The following is a 26691-nucleotide window of genomic DNA, read 5'->3' on the forward strand; positions in this document are numbered from 1 at the left end:
ATAGAAAAAGGAGAAGCCAAGATTCTCTTACTAGATAAATCTTCCTTTCAAACCAAGATACCCAATTATAAAGTGCTAGATAAACATAAAATTTCCCATAAATATTAAAAGATGGAAGATGGATCCAGTATGATATCCGCACGTCTTGACGTTATCTTATGCAGATGCAGACCAGAATGAGGCTGTGCTTTGAATTTTTTTTTTTTTTTTTTTTTTTGGTTTTTTGGCCGAGGCCGGGTTTGAACCCGCCACCCTTGGTACATGAGGCTGGCGCCCTACCCACTGAGCCACAGGCGCCTCTCCCAGGAGGATCTCTTTTTTTTTGGCGGGGGCTGGGTTTGAACTCGCCACCTCCAGCATATGGGACCGGCGCCCTACTCCTTGAGCCACAGGCGCCGCCCTGTGCTTTGAATTTTTAATGAACTACCAACATGTAAAATTTGAGTGACTTCACGTGACCGTCTGGACTTCCGGGTTCTCTCTCAGAAACAAGCAGGTAGTCAGGTAAATTCAGGCCAATACCACCTGGCAAGCTCTGGAGTGGAGTAGAGGCTGCTGGCCACCTCCTCAGACAGAGGCTGTGCTCCTGACCGCTGACCAGGAGCGCCAGGTGCAGACGTGTTTGCACTGTGGCCTCCATGCACTCGTAAGACCCAAAGACACATTCAACGTTGACGGGGAAACAAATGGCAGAACATCCAATACGATCTGATGTCATTTATTAAAACCACAACCCACAAACAAGTCTGCATTTGTACATTTATAAGTACACTGAGAAAGATCTGGAAAGACCCCTACTGACCTCACACGATCCTCTCAAGGAAGAAGGTAAGATTTGAGGTAGAGGCTGTACACAAGACTTTTCACTTTTTCTTCCATAGCTTTCCCTCTGGTTTAGAGGGTTTTTTGTTTTGTTTTGTTTTTTTAATAAGGATATATTTGTGTATTGGCTGGGCATGGTGGCTCACACCCGTTAATTCTAGCACTCTGGGAGGCTGAGGTGGGTGGATCACGTGTGTTGAGAAGTTTGAGACCAGCCTGAGCAAGAGCAAGATCTGTCTCTAATAAAAATAGAAAATCTAGCCAGGCGTCATGGCGGGTGCCTATAGTTCTGGCTACTCAGGAGGCTAAAGCAAGAGAATCACTTGAGCCCAAGAGTTTGAGGTTGCTGTGAGCTGTGATGCCACAGCACTCTACCTGGGGCACAAAGTGAGACTTGGTCTCCAAGAAAAAGTGTATTAATTATCAGGTAACCTTTTCATTTATTCTTTACGACCTAAAATTTTGTTAAAATGCTGCTCCCACAGAGCAGAGACTGAGAGGTTCCTGACAATAGAGACTACAGCACCTCAACTCCTTCTGAATCCCGGCCCAGGCCTGGACCAGACAAGAGGCAAAGTGAGCATAGACTGAACCACCCAGCAGCACTTCCAAAGCACACACCAGAACACGCAGCTCTGCCTGTGCTGCGGAGCAGGCCAGTGTCTTCACACCCAGGCTCCTCTGCTCTGTCTCTAGAGCTGATTCTTCAAAGCGTTTAAGGATCAGGAAGCTCTCTTTAGAGAACTCCACCCAGAGTCTGACCCCCAGACACAATCAGAGCCCACGTGCTAGGCCAGCGCCAGCTCACAGGCCTGGTGATGCCTTCTGAAAGTTCCCAGGGGCCCCTGGACTAGAGTTAGAAACTTACTGCTCTAGAATTCCTGGATTAAACATTAACGGTAATAATGGTGCAATTTCACTCTTTATTAGCCATGAAAAATGTTAGCTCTGTGGCCACATTCATTGTTATATCAACTCCATCAAGACATGGAACTTTCACCTGCCTGCTCCTTCCTCAGGGAACACAAGTGAGGAGCGGCCTCGATCCACATGAGGTGAGCACAGATGCAGCTGCCACGTTCCACTCATGGGGATGAGCCTGCCCACTCACCAGGATGCTGCCTTGAGCGGAGTGGGGAGGCAGGAGTGGGTGGTCAGAAAATGCCTCTCTGATAAAGAGGTGCATGTTTAAAAGCTAAACCCAGCCAGGCAGATCTTAGGGTCAACAGGTGCGGCAAAGGACAGCAGCAGATATCCAGAAACAGAAGTACATTCACCCAAGAGGCCCGTGGGCAGAGGGCCACATGCTGAGGTCGGAGTCTCAGCAGAGACAAGTCCTGTAGGCTGAAGATGAGAGCTAACACTGCAGAACTGATCCTTGAAAGAAGAGAAGCATTTGGAGGGTTTTTATTTTACTTTATTTATTTTCAGAGAAGGCGGTCTCACTATGCTGCCCGGGCTGGAGTGCAGAGGCTATTCACAAACACAATCACAAGTCACTGTAGCCTTGAACTCCTGGCCTCCAACAAACCTCCCACCTCAGCCTCTCGATTAGCTGGGACTACCTTCTCATACCACTGTACCTGGCCTAACTTTGCAAGGTTTTATTTTGTTTTGTTTTTAAATAAATAAAAGAAATTTATTTCTCATGGTTCTGGAGGCTAGAAAGTCCAAGAACATGGCACTGACCTCTGGTGATGGCCTTCATGCTGTCATCCCATGGCACAAGGCAGTGGGCAAGAGAGGGCTAGAGCACGTGAGAAAGAGGGAGCCAGATTTGCTCTTTTTTTTTTTTTTTTGGAGACAGTGTCTCACTTTGTCACGCTCGGTAGAGTGCCGTGGCATCACAACTCACAGCAACCTCAAACTCTCAGGCTCAAGCGATTCTCTTGCCTCAGCCTCCCAAGTAGCTGGGACTATAGGCACCCGCCACAACACCCAGCTATTTTTAGAAACAAGGTCTCACTCTGAGTCAGTCTGGTCTTAAACCCGTGAGCTCAGGCAATCCACCTGCCTCGGCCTCCCAGAGTGCTAGGACTACAGGCGTGAGCCAGATTGGCTCTTATAACAAACCCACTCTTGTGAGTACTCACTAACTCCAATGTTAATGACATTAATCTATTTGTGAGGACAGAACTCCAGCGATCTAATTACCTCTAATTAGTCCCCGCCTCCAACACTGTTACATTAGACATTAAGTTTTCAACACATGAACACTGGTGGACACATTCAGACCAGGGCATTTTACCCCAGCCCCCAACATTCATATTCTACTTTTTTTAATTTCAAAATATTAAGGGGTTACAAATGTGTTAGGGCTACAAGAATCATTTTTGTAATTCTTGAGTCCTGGCTATCAGTGTGCCTGTCACCCAAACAGTGTTCACCATCCCCATTAGGTTGGATTTTTCCCTCCCCTCCTCCCCTTTGGAGGTTCTGAGCCAAGAGGAGTGACACACTCTGACTTAACCTTTTAAAGATTTGCAAGGTACCTTGATAAGGCCTCCCACAGTTTTGTGCTTCCCTTTAAAGAGCTCACTCCCTGTACGCAGGGTCCACATTTGGCCTGGCCACATTAGTGCCAGCCAACCAGTGCCCAAGGCTCTCCAGAACCCCATGCTCCCCCCTCAACTCCCCCTGAGGGTGCCTGAGTTTGAGGGCCCTGCTAGGGCAGGTTGCTAGTAGCTTCTATGGGGGAAGCTACTCACAGCAGCTGTAGGGAGCCTCTGCGTGCAGGCCACAGGAAGGCGCAGCTTCCAGTCTGTCTCCCCGTCCAGCTGATCCGTCCGCAAGAAGCAAGACCCTGCGGAAGAAAGTCGGGTACTGTGTGGTCACCTGTGCTTCAAGGACCCTGATCCTGCAGTTTGGGTGGCACCTCCCCGGGTCCTTGTCAAAACAGCCAAGCAATGGCCAGCGACCCCATGGGAAAATAAACACATTACTTCCCCCTTCTTCATAAGCTCTGGGTTCAAACCTCACTCCACCAGCTGCTCACAGTGGGATCCTTGGCTGGTTTCTTGACCTGGCCAACCCACAGTGCGTCCTTGTCTGAAAAACGTGGAGAACCACAGACCTCCTGAACCAGTTGCAAGAATTCAGTGGGATGAGAGAACGTGGCTAGCTAGCACAGGGCACCCTGCATGCAGAGTTGTGTGGCCTGGGGCCACCAGCACCCTGTCATGAACCAGACCACGGGGGCTTAGATCCAGGCTCGTTCCCTTTCTAGTTTGGTGCCCTAGACAGTTGTCCTCTTCAAGCCTCAGTTTCCGCATGTGTAAAAGTGGAGACAGTAACAGCACCAACCCCATGCGGACGCTGCGAGGATAAAGAGCCAGTCCCACAAGGTATCAGAACAGTGCTGACTCGTGGGAGGCCCTGGGTCAGCGTCCGCTGCTGTTACCAGCTTACACATTTTACAGATATGTATTTTCCATGGGACACACAAGTCCATGCAATAAGTCAGCTATCCCAGACAGAGGACGTGTTCAATTCACTGCAGTTAAGACTTCTGAGAGCTATTAAACACCCATAATTTTTTTTTTTTTTTTTTTTTTTGGAGAGACAGAGTCTCACTGTACCGCCCTCGGGTAGAGTGCCGTGGCGTCACACGGCTCACAGCAACCTCTAACTCTTGGGCTTACGCGATTCTCTTGCCTCAGCCTCCCGAGCAGCTGGGACTACAGGTGCCCGCCACAACGCCCAGCTATTTTTCTGTTGCAGTTTGGCCGGGGCTGGGTTTGAACCCGGCACCCTCGGCATATGGGGCCGGCGCCCTACTCACCGAGCCACAGGCACCGCCCCGTAATTTTTTTTTTTTTTAATTTAAGAAAGCAAGAGCTTATCAAGGACCCCAATCCATAACACTGTTTTTACTGCATAAGACAGAAGCAATTTGAGGGAAAAGCTGCAGTTTTTTAAAAAAGTTTTAATTTAGTACCTTCCACCCCCTCTCCTGATTACTTAATATATTATTAGCATAAAATCGAATTCATATTTCCATTCCATTCTAAATGACACAGCAAGCTCAAAGGAATATGAATGCACATTTTTCAGATGTCCAAAAATCTCCAGTGATTCCAGATAGGCAAGAACAGCCTTGTTTCCTCAGAAAAAGTTAAATAACAAAAAATAAAAACTAGGGTGATTGTGAGTCAACCAATAGGGCAAGTGGCTGACGGGGGGCTGGGAGGAGCAGCTCCGAGACTAACTGGCAGGAGTCAGGGCTTCATGAGAGCAACACCCCACCCCTCCTGGGGAGCAAAGGGCAGAAAAGGCCCAATCTCACCCCCGTTCCTGTCATGTCACATCTCTTGACACATCTCCTGATATCACCTCTGTTTGCTTCTATTGGTTAGAGACACTTACTCATCCCATCAGCTCCTGAAGCCAAGCTTCACGCAGCCCAGAGAGGAAAGCCAGGAAGACCAAGGTCGCCTACACAAGCCTGTGCAGCCTCAGGTCAGCCTGTGTCCAACTGTCTCTTGCTTTTTTTTTTTGAGACAGAGTCTCACTGTGTCACCCTCAGTAGAACGCTGTGTCGTCACAGCTCACAGCAATCTCCAACTCCCAGACTTAGGCAATTCTCTTGCCTCAGCCTCCCAAGCAGCTGGGGCTACAGGTGCCCACCACAACACCTGGCTATTGTTTTGTCGCAATTGTCACTGTTGTTTAGCTGGCCCGGGCTGGGTTCAAAACCGCCACCCTTGGTGCATGTGGCCAGCGCCGTAACCTCTGTGCTATGGGCACCGAGCCCAACCATCTCTTGCTTTTTTCTTTTTTTTTTATTGAGACAGAGTCTCAAGTCTGTCACCCTGGGTAGAGTGCTATGGCATCACAGCTCACAGCAACCTCAAACTCCTGGGCACAAAGATCTTCTAGGCTCAGCCTCCCAAGTAGCTGTGACTACAGGTACCTGCCACCACGCTTAGCCAATTTTTATACTTTTAATAGAGACGGGGTCTTGTCTTGCTCAGGCTGGTCTCAAACTCCTAACCTCAAGCAATCCACCCACCTCGGCCTCCCAAAGTGCCAGGATTACAGGCCTGAGCCGCTGCACCAGGTCTAACTGTATCTCTTCAAAGATCAGAATCTAGTAACTTGCAAGCACCAAAAATACTTTTGTAAAAAACAGGTCTATTAAAAAAGATGCTTTTGAGGGTGGCACATGTGGCTCAAAGGAGTAGGACGCCGGCCCCATATGCCAGAGGTGGTGTGTTCAAATCCAGCCCTGGCCAGAAACTGCAAAAAAAAAAAAGATGCTTTTGATTCACCCCCATGGCTCCAAAATGATAATCTACCTCTGTTATATTTTCAAATGATTTGTTTTGCCAGATGACCACTGAAAAGTTAATGGTTATTTTCCAAATCGATCTCAGATGTTTACCGTTTTTTTCTGATGTCCTCAGGAAGATCATGTCAGCAGGAACCCGCTGATTCTGTGTTATGAAAAGAAGGACTGTTACTGAGGTTACCCGTGCACAGGGCTTTTGCCCCCAACCCTCAAGCCCTCATAGGGGAAGGGGAGCGGCCAAGACCCACAGCCCCGTTTAAGTTTCTGCCTTTGTCAAAGACAGATTCGAGAATTTATTGTGTTTTGAATCTGAAAAATCCTATACGTTGCTGCAGCACTCATCCCCCATGGAGATCTTATCTTACCCTGTTTCCCCGAAAATAAGACATCCTCCGAAAATAAGACCTACTTACAGGAAAGATAAGACATCCCCTGAAAATAAGACCTAGTACGTCTTTGGGAGCACACCTTAAAATAAGACACTGTCTTATTTTCGGGAAAACAGGGTAGAAAGAGAACATCCAGGTTTTCTGGTGAATCCGTTACCTCTTGAAATTCCAGTCCAAGGACACAGGCCTCTGCCTTCCTCTGCCCCAGGCTGCCTACTGATACTTTTAGACAGACCCTCTGCTCACACCTTCTGCTTATACCAATTCTCTAGGTTGCTGTTTGGCTTTTTAGTGAAATTTTAATAAGATATAAGAAACAACAGAAGCCATTCTTTTAAAAAGAAGGAAGCCATGAGCAGCTCCCCCCTCCCTTTAATTATGAACAGAGAAGTATCTGATAACACAGGGGTAACACAGGGGGTCCAGGCGGTTTTCTGAGCTGCCACCCAAAAGGGCTTCACTTCACCTCAAATCAATTTTGAGCTCTTGCATTTAATCCTTTGGCGAGAACACAGTTTAATTCATACAGAAACAAGTGAAGATACAATCCTTTTGTAATCAAGTGTTACCCCAAAACTCTTCAGGGCCACTACCCCCCCCCCAAAATCCAATACATTCCAAATACACACAATAAAAGAGAGAGGGGGGAGTGTTTGCCAAAGTCACAAACATGTTGACACTACTATTTTTGAAGAGGCATTTTGGGCTTTTTTACTATTCTCATGTTACACTTAACCCCTGACCCCCATAAAATGGTAGAGGAGCAGTGAAGTCAGAACATGAGAGCTAAAATCACCCAAAAGGTAAACTGGATAAATCTATTTAAGTGTCTACGTAGCAAGCAGACTTCCAGGAAAGATTTTATGATACTTTTTTTAAAAAAAATCCCCAAACCCAACAAAACATCAAACAGGAAATCAAAACTTGTACTTGTGTTTGTGAGCAGGATTTCTGACAAATCAAGACACACAAACAGGGCAGCGCCTGTGGCTCAAGGAGTAGGGCGCCAGTCCCATATGCCGGAGGTGGCGGGTTCAAACCCAGCCCTGCCCAAAAATAAAAAAAAATAAAAAAAAGAACATCTTTTTGGGCAGCGCCTGTGGCTCAAGGAGTAGGGCGCCGGTCCCACATGCTGGAGGTGGCGGGTTCAAACCCAGCCCCGGCCAAAAAAATCACAAAAAAAAAAAAAGAAAGACACACAAACATTGGAAAAATACTGTGTGTATGCCTCTCTCTCCCCCCTCTCACAGGAAAGAGATGTTTCTCCCCAGGCGAAGTTGTCGGACAGATTCCCAAAATGCATCCTTCAATTTGTCTACCACGTTAAGATGTGTGAGTGATGGCAAAGGCCTCCTATACACACACACACACACCCCCCAACAAGCTTCCAGGCTCCACCCACCTTTTCAACAATGATGAGATCTCCAACTTGGATGTTGGAACTCTTCACTTTGACCGTCCCTGCAAAGCAACAGGTTTAAGATACATCACTGTCTTCATTTCCATCCACCATGTCCTTAGAAAGTACCCAGCTTGCAACATCAGCAAAGCACACCCTGAAAGCATGTGCCCACCTGCCACCACCCTCAACGTCATTATCTCCTGCTCTCTAAGAAAATGTTCACCTGCACCTGTGGCTCAGTCGGTAAGGCGCCGGCCCCATATACCCAGGGTGGCGGGTTCAAACCCGGCCCCGGCCAAACTGCAACCAAAAAATAGCCGGGCGTTATGGTGGGCGCCTGTAGTCCCAGCTACTTGGGAGGCTGAGGCAAGAGAATTGCTTAAGCCCAGGAGTTGGAGGTTGCTGTGAGCTGTGTGAGGCCACAGCACTCTACCCAGGGCCATAAAGTGAGACTCTGTCTCTACAAAAAAAAAAAGAAAATGTTCACCTGGGGGAGCCACTGCTCCAGAAAGGAAATCTCCACTTCATATGGGGTGCTGGAATAACTCATGCCTTTCAGGAAAGGTCATGTCTTAACCATGACTTAGAAGCTTTTCTAAATCAGCACCCTAAGAGATTTCACTCAGCCTGGCCTGGGAAGGGGAACCATACATACAGAATTGGGGAAGAAAATGAAGAAGCTGACCCCACATGACTGATTTACTTTTTACTCTACAATTTTTGTATAGTTTGGTTTATATGACTAGGCTCAAATTGTACTATTTTTTGCTGGGTCCTTATCCAAATAAACCATCTAAACTAAAACTAAATGATAATTCTGTGCTATGCGCTGTACAGATGTTGACAGCTTCATTTAAACTTCACAAGAGCTCACATAGGAAGGGACTGTCATCTCTAGTCTTCAGATGAGGAAGACAGGCCCAGGACAGGTGCACCTTCTCCTAAATTCTGAGAGGTAGAGCATCCCGTCACCATAGTCACACCCATGTCTGACTCCACAGTAGGGAGTAAAGATGATGACAAGTCCAATTCAACTCAAAACACATGACTATCACTTCCTGAGGAATCAAAGATGTAACGTGGTCTGCACATCCTCAAAAGGCTTCCAGTCTGGTATAGCCATTGGCATGCTTATTCTGCAAAGGGCCAGGTAGGGACTGGTTTAGGTTTTGGAGGCCAAGAGGCAATGTCCTCAACCCTTCCAATCAGTTCTCCCCCCAAAACTAAAAGGCTATTGTACATTTATATTTTACATAAATAAAATAAAACATAGCCAGGCACAGTGGCTCACATCTGCAATCCCAGCACTTTGGGAGGCCAGGGTGGGAGGATCACTTGAGCACAGGAGTTCAAGAACAGCCTGAGCAACATAGTGAGACCCTGCCTCTACAAAAAAGAAAAAAAAAAAATTAAAATGAGCCTAGTGTGATGATGCACACTTTTAGTCCTAGCTACTTGGGAGGCTGGGGGAGGAGGCTTCCCTGAGCCCAGGAATTCAAAGCTGCAGTGAGCTGTGATTGAGCCACTACACTTTAGCCTGAGTGATACAGCAAAACTTTGTCTCTTTTTTTTTTTTTTTTTTTTGTAGAGACAGAGTCTCACTGTACCGCCCTTGGGTAGAGTGCCCTGATGTCACACAGCTCACAGCAACCTCTAACTCTTGGGCTTACGTGATTCTCTTGCCTCAGCCTCCCAAACAGCTGGGACTACAGGTGCCTGCCACAACACCCGGCTATTTTTTTTGTTGCAGTTTGGCCAGGACTGGGTTTGAACTTGAACCCGCCACCCTCGGCATATGGGGCCGGCGCCCTACTCACTGAGCCACAGGCGCCGCCCTAAAACTTTGTCTCTTAAAAAAGATAAATAAGTTAATAAATAAAATATAAAAAAACATTCTTAGTTCTCAGGTCATACAGAGGTCACACATGGAGGGCTGAATTTGGGCCATGGGCTGCAGTTGCCAGACAGATGCTGTTAGTGCAAAAAGTGTGTGAAACAGTGGCAGTGAGCCTGGTGAGTTAAGGGAGGGAAATTTCCCCCTGTAGACCTAGAACTGTACCCACCATATGAAAGGCACCTGACCATTCACTCAAGAATTAAGCAAGGTTTACCAAATGCCTGCAGTTTGCCAGGCGTTCTAAGGGCTGGGGTGGGGATCTGTGGAACTCCGATTCCAGTGGTGGGAATAAACAAATAATGAATGAACGGAGGTGGTGAATGAGAGGGCTGGGTGTCAACACACACTGCAAGAAGAGCTGAGGCTAGTATCAGCCCGAGGAAGGACACTGTGGTTCCAGGAACAGATAACAAGGAGGATGAGATGGGAGAAAGTGGCGTGAGAGGCGGACAGCACAGACACAGCCAGGGGCAGGAACTTCCCAGCAAGGCCTGCAGCATCACGCAGAAAGCAGGGAACAGCGAGATAAAGGTAGATGTGGCAGGTCGGGCCAAGCGGCCAACACAGTAAGAGCAACCCAGGGAGGAAGTTGGGCCTTTATGCCAACAACAGGCCCAGTTCTTATACAAGGACGCAGCACTGCAAAATCTTTATGTTACTAGTATCTTATAATAGGCCCATTTAACTTCCAGACTCAGGCAAGTGAGGTGAGAAATAATAATAATGACCCTGACCTCGCTCTGTCGCATGAGCTAGAGTGCAGTAGCGTCATCATAACACATAGCAACCTCAAACTCCTGGATTCAAGTGATCCTCCCGCCTCAGCCTCCCAGAGTGCTAGGATTACAGGTGTGAGCCACCACTCTGGTCTGAACTGAGCACCTGGAATCCGGCATTCTCTCAGTTTTTCTACTCATCCAGTAAACACCCAGTGTTCATACCATAATTTCCTGCTTTAATTTCTTTAGCTTTATAAAGAACTTAAAAGATACTTATGAAATAATCTGAGTATAGGCCAGGTGCAGTGGCTCATGCCTATAATCCTAGCACTCTGTGTGAGACTGAGGCAGGAGGATCCCTTGAGCTCAAGAGATTGAGACCAGCCAGAATCAGACCCCAACTCTAATAAAAGTAGAATAATTAGCTGGGCATTGTGGCAGGCACCTACAGTCCCCGGGACTTGGGAGGGTAAAGAAAGAGGATGACTTGAACCCAGGGATGTTAGGTTGCTGTGAGCGAGGCTGACAAAACAGCATTCTAGCTTGGACAACAGAGTGAGACTCTATCTTTAAAAAGAAAAAAGAAAAGAGGCTTGGCACCTGCAGCTCAGCAGCTAGGGCACCAGCCACATACACCAGAGCTGGTGGGTTCGAACACAGTCCGGGCCTGCCAAATAACAATGACAACTACAACCAAAAAATAGCCAGGCATTGTGGCAGGTGCCTATAGTCCCAGCTACTTGGGAGGCTGAGGTAAGAGAATCGCTGAAACCCAAGAGTTTGAGGTTGCTGTGAGCTATGACGCTATAGCACTCTACTGAGGGTGACATAATAAGACTCTGTCTCAAAAAAAAAAAAAAAAGAATATAAGTGTACAACTCACATTTTAATACAATTTCTCACATTTTACACTTTTAATACAATTGAATGCCACATACTATTAAAATAATTCACCACCACTGAGATTTTCCAAAGCAATTCAAATCATTCCTATTGAAACAAATATCTTAACAGGAGGAATCACACTACCAGACCTCAGACTTTACTACAAATCGATAGTGATCAAAACAGCATGGTATTGGCACAAAAACAGAGAAGTAGATATCTGGAACAGAATAGAGAACCAAGAGATGAATCCAGCTACTTACCGCTATTTGATTTTTGACAAGCCAATTAAAAACATCCAGTGGGGAAAAGATTCCCTATTTAACAAATGGTGCTGGGTGAACTGGCTGGCAACCTGCAGAAGACTGAAATTGGACCCACACCTTTCACCATTAACTAAGATAGACTCTCATTGGATTAAAGATTTAAACTTAAGACATGAAACTATAAAAATACTAGAGGAGAATGCAGGGAAAACCCTTGAAGAAATTGGTCTGGGTGAGCATTTCATGAGGAGAACCCCCCGGGCAATTGAAGCAGCTTCAAAAATACACTACTGGGACTTGATCAAACTAAAAAGCTTCTGCACAGCTAAGAACACAGTAAGCAGAGCAAGCAGACAGCCCTCAGAATGGGAGAAGATATTTGCAGGGTATAACTCTGACAAAGGTTTAATAACCAGAATCCACAGAGAACTCAAACGCATCAGCAAGAAAAAAACAAGGGATCCCATCGCAGGCTGGGCAAGGGATTTGAAGAGAAACTTCTCTGAAGAAGACAGGCGCACGGCCTTCAGACATATGAAAAAATGCTCATCATCTTTAATCATCAGAGAAATGCAAATCAAAACTACTTTGAGATATCATCTAACTCCAATGAGACTAGCCTATATCACAAAATCTCAAGACCAGAGATGTTGGCGTGGATGCGGAGAAAAGGGAACACTTCTGCACTGCTGGTGGGAATGCAAATTAATACATTCCTTTTGGAAAGATATATGGAGAACACTCAGAGATCTAAAAATAGATCTGCCATTCAATCCTGTAATTCCTCTGCTGGGCATATACCCAGAAGACCAAAAATCACAACATAACAAAGATATTTGTACCAGAATGTTTATTGCAGCCCAATTCATAATAGCTAAGTCATGGAAAAAGCCCAAGTGCCCATCGATCCACGAATGGATTAATAAATTGTGGTATATGTATACCATGGAATACTATGCAGCCTTAAAGAAAGATGGAGACTTTACCTCTTTCATGTTTACATGGATGGAGCTGGAACATATTCTTCTTAGTAAAGTATCCCAAGAATGGAAGAAAAAATACCCAATGTACACAGCCCTACTATGAAACTAATTTGGGACTCTCACATGAAAGCTATAACCCAGCTACAACTTAACAATAGGGGGAAGTGGGAAAGGGGGGGGGGTGGGTAGAGGGAGGGGAATCGGTGGGATCACACCTGTGGTGCATATTACAGGGGTATTTGCGAAACTTGGTAAATGTAGAATGTAAATGTTTTGGCACAGTAACTGAGATAACGCCGGAAAGGCTATGTTAACCACTGTGATAAAAATGTGTCAAACGGTTTATGAAGTGAGTGTATGATGCCCCATAATCATATCATTGTATACAGTTATGATTTAATAAAAAAATTAAAAAAAAAAAAAAAAAAAGAAACAAATATCTTTAATAGAATTCACAAGACCAGATTTGATTTTTGTACTTCATCAAACTCTGCCATTACAGTGTGTCCAAAAAAGTATCACTACATAGGAAAACTGCATAACCAGAGACACCACATATTTTGGACCATTTTCACCATGAATGGGAGAGAAGACTTCATGAGCAAGTGGAAAGAGGTGGCCAAAACATAAAAAATATCTTGTAAAATTTTGTAATGAATATTTTATAAAGGTACCCTTTTTTTTTTTTTAGATTGTCACTCTGTCACCCAAGGTAGAGTGCTGTTTTGTCAGCTTCGCTCACAGCAACCTCAAACTCCTGGCTCAAACGATCCTCCTGCCTCAGCCTCCCAAGCAGCTGGGACTACAGGCACCCACCACAATGCCTGACTAATTTTTCTATCTTTAGTAGAGAGGGGGTCTCACTCTTGTTCAGCCTGGTCTTGAATTTCTCCTAACCTCAAACAAGCCTCCCTCCTGGGCCCTCCCGGGATATAGACCTGAGCCATCGTGCCTGGCTGAAGAAAGGTATACTTAGCTACCCATTTTCCCTATGATTTCCAATTTTCCCCGATGCACAGCAACTTTGGGGATACCCTATATAATGGTGAGTAGAACTGGCACTAAAAGATCTGCCTACAACAAACATCACAGACTTTTAGAAAGCACTCAACAGATGGTGATGAGCTGGACTTCCAGACTCTGCTAATAGGAGTGCCTCACCCTCTAAGTGAGCACCCTTTTCATAAAACATGATGCTGAGCTCAGCCCGACGGCCAGCGCCTTGGGCCACTGCTCTGGGAGCAGGCAACTCAGGTTTCACTATGCCTAGGGCTTTGGCCAATGTATTAACTGGAGAACATGCACTAGAAATGGGAAGGACAGCGCTAAGGGGCAGGACTCTTTACTGACTGGACCACTCCTCCTGCTCCACTAGGGGGCAGCAGCAAAGTCAGGCACAGACCCATGGCTCTGCCTGGAGAGCCCGCCAGGCATCACTGGAAGATCGTAAATTCAACATGGCCCTCAGCGCCAATGAACTTCTCCTTCACCTGAGCCTGCCCCAACTTCCCCAAACATAAATTTACACATTGTCCTCAGTTTTATGACCCAAATTTATACCGCTGGCCTGACCCAAACAATCACACCTGTGTTCTGGTCTTCAGGACCTACTTGGAAGTTTTCTCTTAAAACCTAACTCAAAGAGGAGCATGTTTTCATTCTTATTAAATAATAATTGCCTGTGTATATGTGTGTAGGTCACCAGGACAGAGGATAAAATCAAAAGGATTACACTGAAAGGATTGCCAGTGATTCTTTCTGGGGATGTGGGGAGATTTCGTTTTTCTCTGGTGTATGGATTTCCTAAATTATTTGTGCTGAATTTTACAATAAAGCATGAGGTTGCTTTCCCAGTAAGAAAAAAAAAATTTTTAAATGAGCACCATTTTTTAAGCACCCAGGCCCTGGTCTTTCCCTTCTACAACTCAGTCCTGATTTATGATCAGTTAATTTGAACTCTGCCTCTCTCTGTCCATCTGCTCTGCCTCAACAAAAACCCCTTTAACCCACTGTGTTTGCAGAGCAGTTTCTGAGTAACCCCTGCAGGCTGATCCTTCCTGCAAACACTCCTACTGTACCTGCGTGTCCATCAGCCGACCGACTCCAGCCCCGCCTGAGGAGGACATTGAGAGCCAGGCCACCATGAGGTCACCTAGATTCCTTAGCCACCATGGTGCAGTCATTACTAAGTCTGTGGGGGTTTTTTGGCCGGGGTGGGGAGCCTCAGATTTGCAGCTTCAACAAAAAAAGAGTCCCAGAATCTCTTACTCGATAGAACTAAAGCAGCTTGTTGACCATAAATCTCGATTTCCTGCCCTGTGTGGCCATTTCTTGGTGATTAAAAATACGTAGTTTGCTGGGCGGTGCCTGTGGCTCAAAGGAGTAGGGCGCCAGCCCCATACGCCAGAGGTGGCGGGTTCAAGCCCAGCTCCTGCCAAAAACTGCAGAACAAAAACGTAGTTTGGGCCTGGATGCTGGATATGAGGTCAGGGTTGTTGAATAAGAAAATACAAGTAAAACCAGAAGAGCAAAAAAGAAAAAAAGCAGCAGGCAGGAAAAAGAAGAGAAAGCAGATATTGGTATTTATATTCCAGCATTTACCTGGAGTTGTTCACCAGCCAGGCACTAGCATTTGCTGTCAGCATCTGAATAAAATGCCCCTATCTCAGGAGCTCAGAAGCTGATAGAAAGAAGAGGAAGGAGAAAAGAGGACCAAAGTCAGAAGTGAGGCCCCCTAGAGCATTCAGTGGCTGAGAGGGACTTCCAGAATGAAAAAAACGCTTAAGATGGTGAAACAGCCCTAAAATGCTTAATTGCGAACCTCAAAACAACCACTGCTGTGAGTGTTCTACAAACATTCTTGCAAAAAAAAGGAAGAACAAGATACAGAGAAGCAATCTAGCAGAGTATTGTGTCTTCCTAACAAAGTAACACAGGAGAAAGAAAAACATAGCTCCTTCACAGTGATTCTTACCAATCTCAAAAGGGCAGGAACCCACCCTCCTGTCCATCTGACAGGACAGAAAGCAGTCACCCCACACCCCACTGAGAAGGGAGCAGGCACACGTCCCAACAGGCCTATTTGATATTTTTTTCCTCCCCTTCCTCGGAGAATCCTAAGGAGGAAAAAGGACCAGCTTCGTGGGTCCCCTGCTTGGGTGAACGCTTTAGTGCTATCATCTTAAAACTCTTAATTACTGAACAAGGGGCCCCACATTTTCATCTTGCACTGGGCCCCACAAATTACATAGCTGGTCCAGAAGGGAAGTCCTTCTTTACGGAAAGCACAGCGGTGTCCTAAGAACCAAAGCCACAGAATTCTGAACTTTTCCCCTAAGACCTCGCCTCTCTCCTGAAGCCTGTACACCCCCATCCCCAACATCGAGGTTCGGAGATTTTTAAATGCATTTGCAGCAACTCTACAAAAGTTGGCTGAGACTTTTTTTTTGCAAAAGTTAAGTGGAAATTCTCTGCCCGCCACATCCTAAATCATCACACGTCTTTGTAATAAATTTATCCCTTTCAGCTTTCACCACTTCACCCTCATCGTCTCCAAGTCTAGTTTAAAACAGGGAACCAACTTCCAATTATGAAGGCTGTTTATTTCTATAGGGATGGACCCCAAGCCTTTCATAAGCAAACCTATTGAGCCCAAACCATGCCTTTCATGGATGACAGCTTCCGAATAAGAGCAGTTTGTCTACATTGCAGGGAGAAACCAGATGTTTCCCTTGAGTTGGAACAAGCACATGACAATTCAAACTGCAGAACAGCCTGCAAAAAAAAAAAAACCAAAAAATATTTTTAAAGAAATTCCAGGGCACTAGTATGTGCAGCCTTATTTTGTGACCCCAAACACCTCCAGCCATCCTTCTATTTTTCATTGTTCGTGCAGGACCTTGATTGCTTTTGGAGATCTCTAGCTGCAGTCCCCATGCACTAACCCTGGTTAATGTATTACTCTTTAACTTGCACTCTAATCTAACTGTGACAGTGATGAGTTGTAAATTCTGGTCCGTGTGTACATTTCCTGGGGTTGGCATTAAATCGCCTCTGCAGACCCAGCAGAGTTCAGAGGTTTAAAGTTGAAATTTTCATATTCAAATAGAGTTGTCTGTATTCCCCAAAGCTGAAGAAAAGGCTGTTATTTGAAAACAGGCAAAGGGTTGAAAGGATTATTATAAATATCACTACCACTTCCTGGGGCTTTTGTTTAAAATAGTGGGAACTTTTCTAAAAAGGGGGTGGGGTGGGGGAAGAGACTAAAGTTTAAATGTAACAAGTTTATACCCAACAGAGGCTTTTAAAATAAATATATTAATGGCCCTGCCAGCTTATAGTGGTCAAAAATGATGAAGTAGACCAACTCCCTGGCAAGGAGGAGAATGCCTTTGGTGAAAAAAACAGTGCGATTTGCATGTGACATTTTTCAGAGCTTTTTTTTTTTTTCAATTTAATTTTTAAACAGTAAATGAGTTTTCCAATGATTTGTGATAAAGCGAAATTGAATTCTTTGAAAGAAAAAATACTGAACGTTATGGATCTGAAATAACTTTGCATCTGTCAGAGACAGTATGAGAAAGTGGCAAAATCTGTTTTAAATAAGTCTCACACACTACAAGCTGATACTCTGAATCTTAACAAGCGAGAGGTTTGGGAAGTGGAATTCTTTGCTTACTGAACTGTTCTTGAGATCTTTTGTCAAGGATCTTAGCGGTAGTCTGTCCCTGTAATTCTCTTCCTTAACAAAATCGTAAAACATATTTTAGAGTTCTCCCGTGTTTGAACAGAGTTTATATTTTGAAAACGAAAGTAGTATTTGTGCTTGGGAATACCGAGTTTCCATTTAGTTAATTAAGTCTAAGCTCAACAATGCCCCCATTAATGAACTCATCTGCCCTACACAATTGTATCTTCTGATTAACTCCAATGGAGTACATCTCCAAAAAAGAAAAACACTCACATCCTTTCCTTAGGTCTCAAAATTTAGTCACATTAATTGCAATCCTAGAAAACTGCCCAAAGTAAATTTTGAATTAAATTGAAAAAAAAAAAAAAAAAAAGATTATCTTCAAAAGGAGGTGAGATCCTTGTAGTTATGGGTAATTCTGTAACTGGGGCAAGGTAACCAAGGAGCACTGCTGATATAGAAGTAAGTGGAAAAGAAAAGATGTCAGGTCAGTTTTTTACACCACATATGTACCTCCCCCCCCCACTGCCCCCAAAAAGATAAAAGATAAGAGAGGATTGCTCTCTCTTGCATAAATCTTTGTCTTATGACTTACGGTGAACTGTCAGCCCAGATGTCCCCAGCAGGAAAGAAGCATCAGCAATTGTGTTAATCATGCTTCTGTTCGCAGTTCTTCTGAGGCTAATTGTCTGCCTGCTTCATTTAGCCCCTGATCAGAGTTAGTCTGGGAAGCATTCCTGGTATGAAGGCCCACAGAATTCATCTTGTGAAAATGCAAATCCACTGTGAAAATTGAGGCAGACCTCCCCCCCCCCCACGCCCAACACACACACACCCTAAAATTAAACTTTTAGTCTGGGAGAGGCAAGTATAAACAGAAATAATTCATTCAATAAACAGAAATAATTCACTCACTAATGATTTTTTCCTGATTCAACCCAAATCCTTTTGAGTAACAAAGCTGAGTATTTTGGTTTTATTTCCAGTGCCACTGAATGCTATTAATTTGGGAGGACAGCTCTGTAATTAAAACCATAAAGACTCAGAAAGTTCGAAGAGGCGCTCTTGAGCTTCTGATGGTGTTTAAATGTGAGTTTTAAGTAGAAGAGAGGCTGCTGGCTTATAGAAAAACATTGCCCCATGTGGTTTTCAACACTCTGTCTACCTTACAAGGAGGAGGCAGAGTTGATAGGCTTCTTTGGGGCCAAAAATGTGTTTTAAAATGACTCAGATCTTTTAACCGCTTCCGAAGCAATGTGTTTAATACTAACGCTGGCATATAAGTAGGTGCCTGAACGTAAAGGCTAAGGTTTCACGTTCAGACGAGCCCAGATTCACATCGCGGCTCTGCCTCTTAGTGACATCCTCCCAGACACCACACTTGCTTTCTCTTTTGTTATAGGAGCCTCAGCCATAAAGTTAGCCATGGGTGAGGGAAAGAAATGTTTTTCCTCTCTACATCCCCACCCATAAATTCCACCCCCAAAGGCTGTTTAAAACTTTCAGACTAAACGTTACCCAGCACCTTGTGGCTGGCCCATGGCGGGTAGTTTCTCTTCAATTTTTTTCTCCTGCTTTCTAATTTGAACAGTATTTTCCCAAACAGCTCAATGCCCGTCTCCCTGATACTGTATACCAACTCCTGGATCACAGCATTGATTTTTCCAGCGCCTCAGGTTCTCCCTGGCCTGTGTGGTCTTTTATGCTGTTCTCCCAGGAAGGAGAGTCTCAGAAAACACAGCCCATTTGTGAAGAACAAAACAGTGCTAGAACCCAGGGGTCTGCAGCCTGCACTTCCAGCCATCACAGTCTGTGGTCTTGGGCTCAACTTAAGAGCTCTTTTTGGAGAACTCTTCACCAGGGCTGGCTTCCTGGACACACCAGCAGGGTATGTGCACAGGTTCTGTATTCGGAAGGGTCCCACACTTGGTTTAATGCCCTGCTGATGCCATCTCAAAATTCTTACTAATTTTTGAACAAAGGGTCTCCAACATGGCATTGGGCCCCACAAATCATAGCCAGGCATGCTCTCTTCCATCCTATAAGACTCAAGATAAAGGTCACCTCTTCTGGAAAGATAACCTCAGCTCCTCACCAAAGGGCTCCCATAACCCCTGGCTCACAGCCCCATTGATTCACCCACCAACCCCAGCTGGGAGACCATAAGCACAGGCCTTTCTTCAACAGGAACTGAGTCCCAAGGCACAGTACTAAGTTTTTCCCATGAACAGTTAACATTTACAGCAACCCTCAAAGGTAGATGCTAATACTATGCATTATCCCTGATTTCAATTTACTCAGAGCTTACGGGTTCTGCCCACATGGCAAGGGCAGGTGGAAGCAGGATGCTTGTACCCAGGCAGAGAGCACAAGCTCAGAAACTCTTCTGTCACTCCTGGGAACTATGCTCAGACTGGGAATGCAGTAGTCAAAAACGGGGCCATAAACTGGGTGCGGTGGCTCAGGCCTGTAAGCCTAGCACTTTGGAGATAGAGGCATGTGAACTGCTTGAGCTCAGGAGTGTGAGACCAGCCTGAGCAAGAACAAGACCCTGGCTCTACTAAAAATACAAAAATTGGCCAAGCGCTGTGGCTCATGCCTGTAATCCTAGCACTCTGGTTAGCTGAAGCAGGTAGATAATCTGAGCTCAGGAGTTTGAGACGAGCCTAAGCAAGAGCAAGACCCTGTCTCTACTAAAAATAGAAAAACTAGCCTGGTGTTTTGGGGGAGCCTATAGTCCCAGCTACTTGGGAGGCTGCAGCAAGGGGATCGCTTGAGCTCAAGAGTTGGAGGTTGCTGTGAGCTATGATGCCCTAGCACTCTACCCAGGGAACAGTGCGTGTCTCAAAAAAACCCCCAATAATACGACTTTCTTTACGAGGGCCACCATCCTCATGCCACTGAAGTATTATTAGTAGTACTTTCTTGTCATTATCTGTTTATATGCCTGTATACCTCTGTGGACGGTTATTTCCCTGAAACCCCAGACTCCCATTTATCTCTGTAATGCAGAACTTTCTCACACACTTGACACATGAAAAAGTCTCAAATATTTCTTCAAAGAATGAATTAAAAGATCATTCCTGTGTGGATGGCTAATTTTACTGCCAAAATACTTCAAATTCTTATTAAGCCATGACAGTTGCATTAAAAATTAATACAACTGGTATTAGACACACTTTGAATGAAATAAAATCATATACAATGTTGAAAGCAGCTATTAAAAAAACAAACAAAAAACACCTGTCACGAATCATTCTTTCATATGGTGAGTTCCTTATTAATAAACAGTGATTTTGGCTCCATTGTTTAAAATAAAATTCTTTTTTCTCAAAATAAGTTTGAAAATAGTTCAATTTGATTAACTTAAATCCTCTAAAACTTTGGCAAAGTTTCAACAAGAAACTGTGCCGCTGGAATTCTTAAAACTATATTAATTCCTGCCAGAAGTGCATATGGTGAATCCAGTTTTGACATAATATCAAACAAGAACAAATCAAGGGAGAAGCTACAAAGTAAGTGACCTGAAATGGGCTTGTCCTTTGCAAAAATGTCAAAATCACAAAAGACAATGAAAACCAAGGTGTGACACCAAGTAGAAAGGGCAACTAAATACAGGCGTTGAACACGAATTGGTCCTTGAGCCAGGAAAATAACAATTATTATTAAAAAAAATTTAGGGGACAGGCCCTGTGGCTCATTTCTGTAATACAAGCACTCTGGGAGGCTAAGGCAGGAGGATCACCTGAGCCCAGGAGTTTGAGGTTGTAGTAGGCTATGATCATGGCACTGTACTCCACCCTGGGCAGCAGAGAAAGACCTTGAAAAGAGAGGAGGGGGCGGTGTCTGTGGCTCAACGGAGTAGGGCGCTGACCCCATATGCCGGAGGTGGCGGGTTCAAACCCAGCCCTGGCCAAAAACTGCAAAATAAATAAATAAACTTAAAAAAAAAAGAAAGAAAGAAAAGGGAGGAGGGGAATCATTTTAGGAACAAATGGCAAAATTTAAATAAGAGCTAGAAATTAGTTGTGGCGGCAGCTGTGGCTCAAAGGAGTAGGGTGCTGGCCCCATATACCGGAGGTGGCGGGTTCAAAACCCAGCCCCAGTCAAAAACTGCAAAAAAAAAAAAAAACGAACTATAAATTAGTTGAATAGTAATGTCTTAATGGTAAATTTCCTGATTTTGATAATTTTACTATGCTATGCAAGAGAAATGTCCTTAGAAATTAATGTTCTTGTTGGCCCTGAATCAAGGCCAGCAGTTTGCTGAAGCTGTTGGTTTCAAGCAGGAGCCTAAAGAATTATCTTTCTATGGTCTGTTGGCCATTTCAGAACTTTGGAAATGTAATGGTCAATTCATTAGAAAGAACCAGTATGAGTCATTGGTGGTAGATGTAGGCTAGTGTGATTTGTAGTCTTAATACTGTCGGGTTCCAAAATACCCATAAAATATTACTATATTTATCTCACAAGGATATTTAAGTTATTTGTTAGAATTATAATGCCGTTAAATCTTAATTACGGCTCCTCAAAATGACTGTGGGTTTTTACCCAAAATAAAAAGATAATTCTACATTAAAAAAAAAAAAAGAAAAGAAATTAATGTTCTTAGGACATTAGGACTTAAACACTGAAGTATCTAGGGATAAAAGTTGGCAACTTAGGCTCAGTGCCTATAGCTCAAAGGTTAGGGAGCCGGCCATGCACACCAGGTCTGGCAGGTAAGAACCCCACCCGGGCCTGCTAAACAACAATGACAACCACAAAAACAACAACAACAACAACAAAAAATAGCTAGGCATTGTAGCGGGCACCTGTAGTCCCAGCTACTTGGGAGGCTGAGGCAAGAGAATTGCTTAAGCCCAAGAATTGGAGGTTGCTGTGAGCTACAATGCCACAGCACTCTACCGAGGGTGACAAAAAAAAAATTAAATTTAAAAAAAACAAAGTTGTCAACTTAACTCTATAATAACTAAGATATACCAATATGGAGGTGTGTGTGAAGATTATCAAAAAGCAAATGTGACAAAATGTAATAACTGGTGAACAGGGTATATATAGCAGTGCTTAATATGATTTTTGCAACTATTTTTGCTATTTAGAAATTTCTTTTTTTCTTTTTTTGGAGACAGAGTTTCACTTTGTCACACTTGGTAGAGTGCTGTGGCATCATAGCTCATAGCAACCTCAAACACTCCTGAGTTCAAGTGATCTTCTTGCCTCAGCCTCCCAAGTAGTTTTTCTATTTTTAGTAGAGACGGGGTCTCACTCTTGCTCAGGCAAGTCTCAAACTCCTGAGCTCAAGCAATCCACCCACCTTGACCTTAAGAGTGCTAGGATTACAGGCATGAGCCACTGCACCTGGCCACTAGTTAGGAATTCTTAAGAAAAAAATTTAACAATAATATGACAAATACTGCTATTATTAATCAGTAAATATTGTGACCTATAATCTAGTGACCAAGGTATTCTGGTTTCTGACCATCTTGAACCTCCGAAAGAGTGTTTAAAAGTACACTGTAAGATATCATGTGATAAAAAGGCAAACCGTTCTTCATGACCAAGCATGCACATACCTGTTCGTTTTATTTGATCTTACTAAATGAAGATGATGGGGACAAGTTTCACTTGAAGAAATATTACTAAGCAATTCAATTATTACTAAGCAATTGAATATTCAATTCAATATTACTAAGCCCCCCCCATCTCCCTGCAATCCTCCCATTGGGGGTTGTCACTCTCCCCCATCACCAAGCGTTTCAAATGACTCAAGTGGCCTCCATCACTGCCCAAGGTGACAGTTTCTTCAGTGTTTGGGGGGCTTTCAGAACCAACTGCAGAGCTGGGGTCTGGGTTAACATTCAGAATGATGTTCTGCTTTCCCTCTAGTGGTACTGGTGTGACAATAGACAGCATGGGCCACAAAAGCGGGTCAACAAAGGAAGACAAGTTTTTAATGCTGGAGCCATCTGCCAATTCTCCTTAGGATCTTTTCAAGAGCTGAGGGAAGTTAAAGCAAGAGCTGGGAAGGGCGGTACAGCAGAGGGCAGAGACGTCAGTCACGGGAAAGGCAATTGCAATATGAAAAGAGCCAAAGCGGGCTGGAAGATGAATGGATAGAATCTGAAGGCCCCTCTCTTGAGCCCTACAGAGATCCACCACATGCTCTCCCACGGAGCTTTTGTTGGTTGCCAAGCATTTTAAATGTTATAGTAAGAATATGTTATTAAGGGAGGATTAATATACACCCCACTACAAAAAGCACTCTCCAGAGGGGTCTTCTGACTACCCACGTGGAAACCCCAGCCACCTGCCTCTGCAAAGATTATGCTGATTTTTTTTCTTTAGGTAACAAAATGTCCTAAATACAGTAGTTTATCATTAATAAAGCCTTTCTATACCAACTCGAAATTCTCCCACCTCCCAGAGACATGCAGAATTTTAAGACCACCAACTGTGAAAATGTGTTCAAACCCACTAAAACAAAACATCTTTATGCCCTTGGGAACTGTTACTAAAATATCAATGTTTTTGTTTTTCAGTCCAAAACATATGCCTCCAACATTTTTCCTAGAATGAAAACTCATGGATGAACTGCCCCTTTGGAAGCTAAACCTTTTACCGTAAAGCAGTTCAGACTCCAGCTCCTGAGCTGAGTCCCTTAGATATCTATCCATCTTACCTCCCCAAATTCTCAATTTCCTGAAGGTGAGGTACAGCTTTTATTCCTCTCAGCCTCTCCTTAAACAGTAGTAATCCCTGAATGGGATCGGTAATCCCAGGGAACAATGGATCATGTCTTTCCTCAGCCCCATTAGCAAACTTCAGCCAACATTCTCTCACTTCTGAATACCGCCTTGAAGTAAATCTATTATCATTTTAAAATCAGAAGTTGACCTGATTTGCACTGTTTTGTGGCTTTTCCAAGGGTGTGTTTGGGTGACGTTTTAAGTCCCACCATTTAAGATGAACAGTCTGGCCAGGAGGTTGATGATGAAAGGTTACCTGGTCACTCCTCTCTGGTTCACACTGCCCATTCCCCACATCACAATCTCAATGATTCAGAAGATGCCTTCAAAGAAATCTCCATGGAAGCAACGTCTATTTAAATCTGTTGTTGCTTTTTTAAAAACTAATGTTGCAACAGTTTTGATTTTAAAGTAATCACTGTTGAAAGAGTATCTTTGAAAGCTATTCTCATCCTCCCAAGTGAACAGGAGGGACACCCTCATTCCCTTCTCAGCCAGGCGGGGGACAGGGAGAAGGATTAGCAAACAAGGGTGCCAAAGACATAGCATTTAATTCCAGGTTGGTGATTTTTTCCAGAACCGACTCTAAGAGGCCTGCGGATGCCGCCCGAGTCCCTCCAGGTCCCAGGCAGAGGGAGGTCCCCCTGGTGCCAAGTGACTGTCCCGCCCGCACACCCGCAGCCCAGGCCTTGCACTCTGCTCCCCTGACTGTCAGTGACCCAGGAGCCAGGAGGCTGACCTCTTGCTGTGAGCCGGCTGTAGACCTGGGAGTTAACTTCCTTGTCTCTCACGTAGCATCGGATTTCCTCCACCGCCTCACGGATGACAGTGACGGCCAGCACGAAGCCCTGTGGAGAGAGTGGACGGTGGGGGGTGAGCCTTGCTGGAACCAAATTGTCCTCTCCTGGTGTCGGGGCAAGAAAGGCGAGAGGCCACTCTGGAGGGAGGGCAGAGGTGCAGGACCTGCCTATCGTTTCCAATGCACAGGCCTCAGCAAACACTGCTGTCTCTCTCGGGGAACACGCGTTCACACGCACCGTGGAGAAACGTGACCCTTGAGATACATTTGCTGCCACATACGGGACAAGGACATCCATATTCACCAGCTGGCGGGTTGCCAGGGTGAATACACAGCAACACCCAAAATCTCCCTCCAGAGACAACAAGGGTGACTGCCCCCACTTGTCTCTCACCCAGCGTGTGCTGGGCACCAAAGGTTGTCTCATCCTCACAGCAGCCGTTTTACACCCTCTAGCAGCCGTTTTACACCCTCTTGCTGCCGAAGTCACCGTCAGATGACGAAACAAAGGCCCAAGGGACATAAAGTTCCTGAACACTGCCCAGGAATCTGACAGGAAATCTTGCACTTAACTGCCACATTATTCTGCATCCAGAGAAACGCAGGTGGGTGGAGCCAATGAGGGGCCCCCAGGCAACAGTTAGAAAGAATAAGACCCACTCATGGCATTGACCGTGGGGAAAACGGCCCTCCAGGACACACAATATAATGGAGTTCCTATAAACAACAACGAAGACTGCATATGCTGTTAAATGTTCTTCAATGTCCTAACCCCAGGTTGGATTCCTCTGCCAGACTGAAAAAAATCTCATTCTTAACTGTCATGTTTCCAGTTTTTATAAAGAGACCACATTAAAGTATTAACTGCATAAGTTCTAACTAATAAAAAGTAAAAGCTTCCCCAACGTTCCCCTGGGTCGGGTACCCCAGCTCCCAAACCTGGTGGGGAAGGGGGTTGAGAGGTGAGTCACCCGTAGCAGAATCTATGTGCAATCTCTATTTCTCTTCTTGTAACAATAAAGGCAAAAACATTTGTTCATGTTCCATGTCATCCCTTCCTTCTGCCTCTTTCAAAGCTTGCCAGGACAGTTACTTTTTAATACAGATAGCATAACTGCCTGGGGAGGGGGAGCGGGCAGTGATAGTGTTTCCCGGAGGATCTCCCCTTTATACTGTTCACCCCGTGACATACATTAACTTCAATTCAAAGGACTTTAAATCCCTTAAATCTCTTCTGTAAATCTACCCAGAGATGTGCTGCTTTGCAGAAACTCCTCCCAGACCCATACATCTTTACAATCAAAGGATTACTCCTGTTTCCAATCAGATGCAAAGTACACAGCCCAGCCAAGAGAAAACTGGTGCATTTCATATTCAAAGCATAACCAGACCACTTAGGGAGGTGAGAGAAAACCTGCCCTGGAAGGCACACAGGCCAGGCTGGCAGAACCCCCCACCCCAACTGTCCTACCCTGCTGCTGTTGGGTTGCTCTGTGCCAGAGCTCGGAGTTTTTGTTGTTGTTTGTTTTCTCAGATGTTCCAGTTTCCATTTCCCTCTGCGTGGGCCTGGCTAACTCCCACAGATGTTAATGGAAAGTGTGAGCTCACACAAAGGCAGGGGCCACTCGCTAACTTCCCTTCTGCAAATAAATTCCACCTCCTAAATTATAATATCTCTACATACACACAGTTCTTACTAATGCTAGAGGACACGCTTTCCCTTCAGCTAGAAATCACTTTACAAAGAGATGCGAAATGTCGTTCATAAATAAATTCCAGCCACCCAACTTAGGAGGTCCT

General features: G+C 44.8%; 1 protein-coding gene and 1 non-coding gene across 2 annotated transcripts in view; one reads left to right on the forward strand and one right to left on the reverse strand.

Moving 5' to 3' along the window:
• The window catches only part of ATP9A (ATPase phospholipid transporting 9A (putative)), a 138367-nt gene that overhangs the window by 74112 nt on the left and 37564 nt on the right, over window positions 1-26691 (reverse strand). Inside the window, exons 4-7 of the mRNA XM_053574054.1 lie at window positions 24832-24940; window positions 7904-7962; window positions 6206-6257; window positions 3531-3625 (exon numbers count right to left, since the gene is read on the reverse strand). Coding sequence (XP_053430029.1) covers window positions 3531-3625; window positions 6206-6257; window positions 7904-7962; window positions 24832-24940 — 315 coding nt within the window. The remainder of the gene's footprint in view (window positions 1-3530; window positions 3626-6205; window positions 6258-7903; window positions 7963-24831; window positions 24941-26691) is intronic.
• Window positions 21582-21718, forward strand: LOC128574370 (small nucleolar RNA SNORA2/SNORA34 family). Its single transcript, XR_008376741.1, has one exon. It is a non-coding gene; the product is annotated as a small nucleolar RNA SNORA2/SNORA34 family (small nucleolar RNA).

The sequence above is a fragment of the Nycticebus coucang genome, chromosome 21 (assembly GCF_027406575.1).
Source record: "Nycticebus coucang isolate mNycCou1 chromosome 21, mNycCou1.pri, whole genome shotgun sequence".
Lineage (NCBI taxonomy): Eukaryota > Metazoa > Chordata > Mammalia > Primates > Lorisidae > Nycticebus > Nycticebus coucang.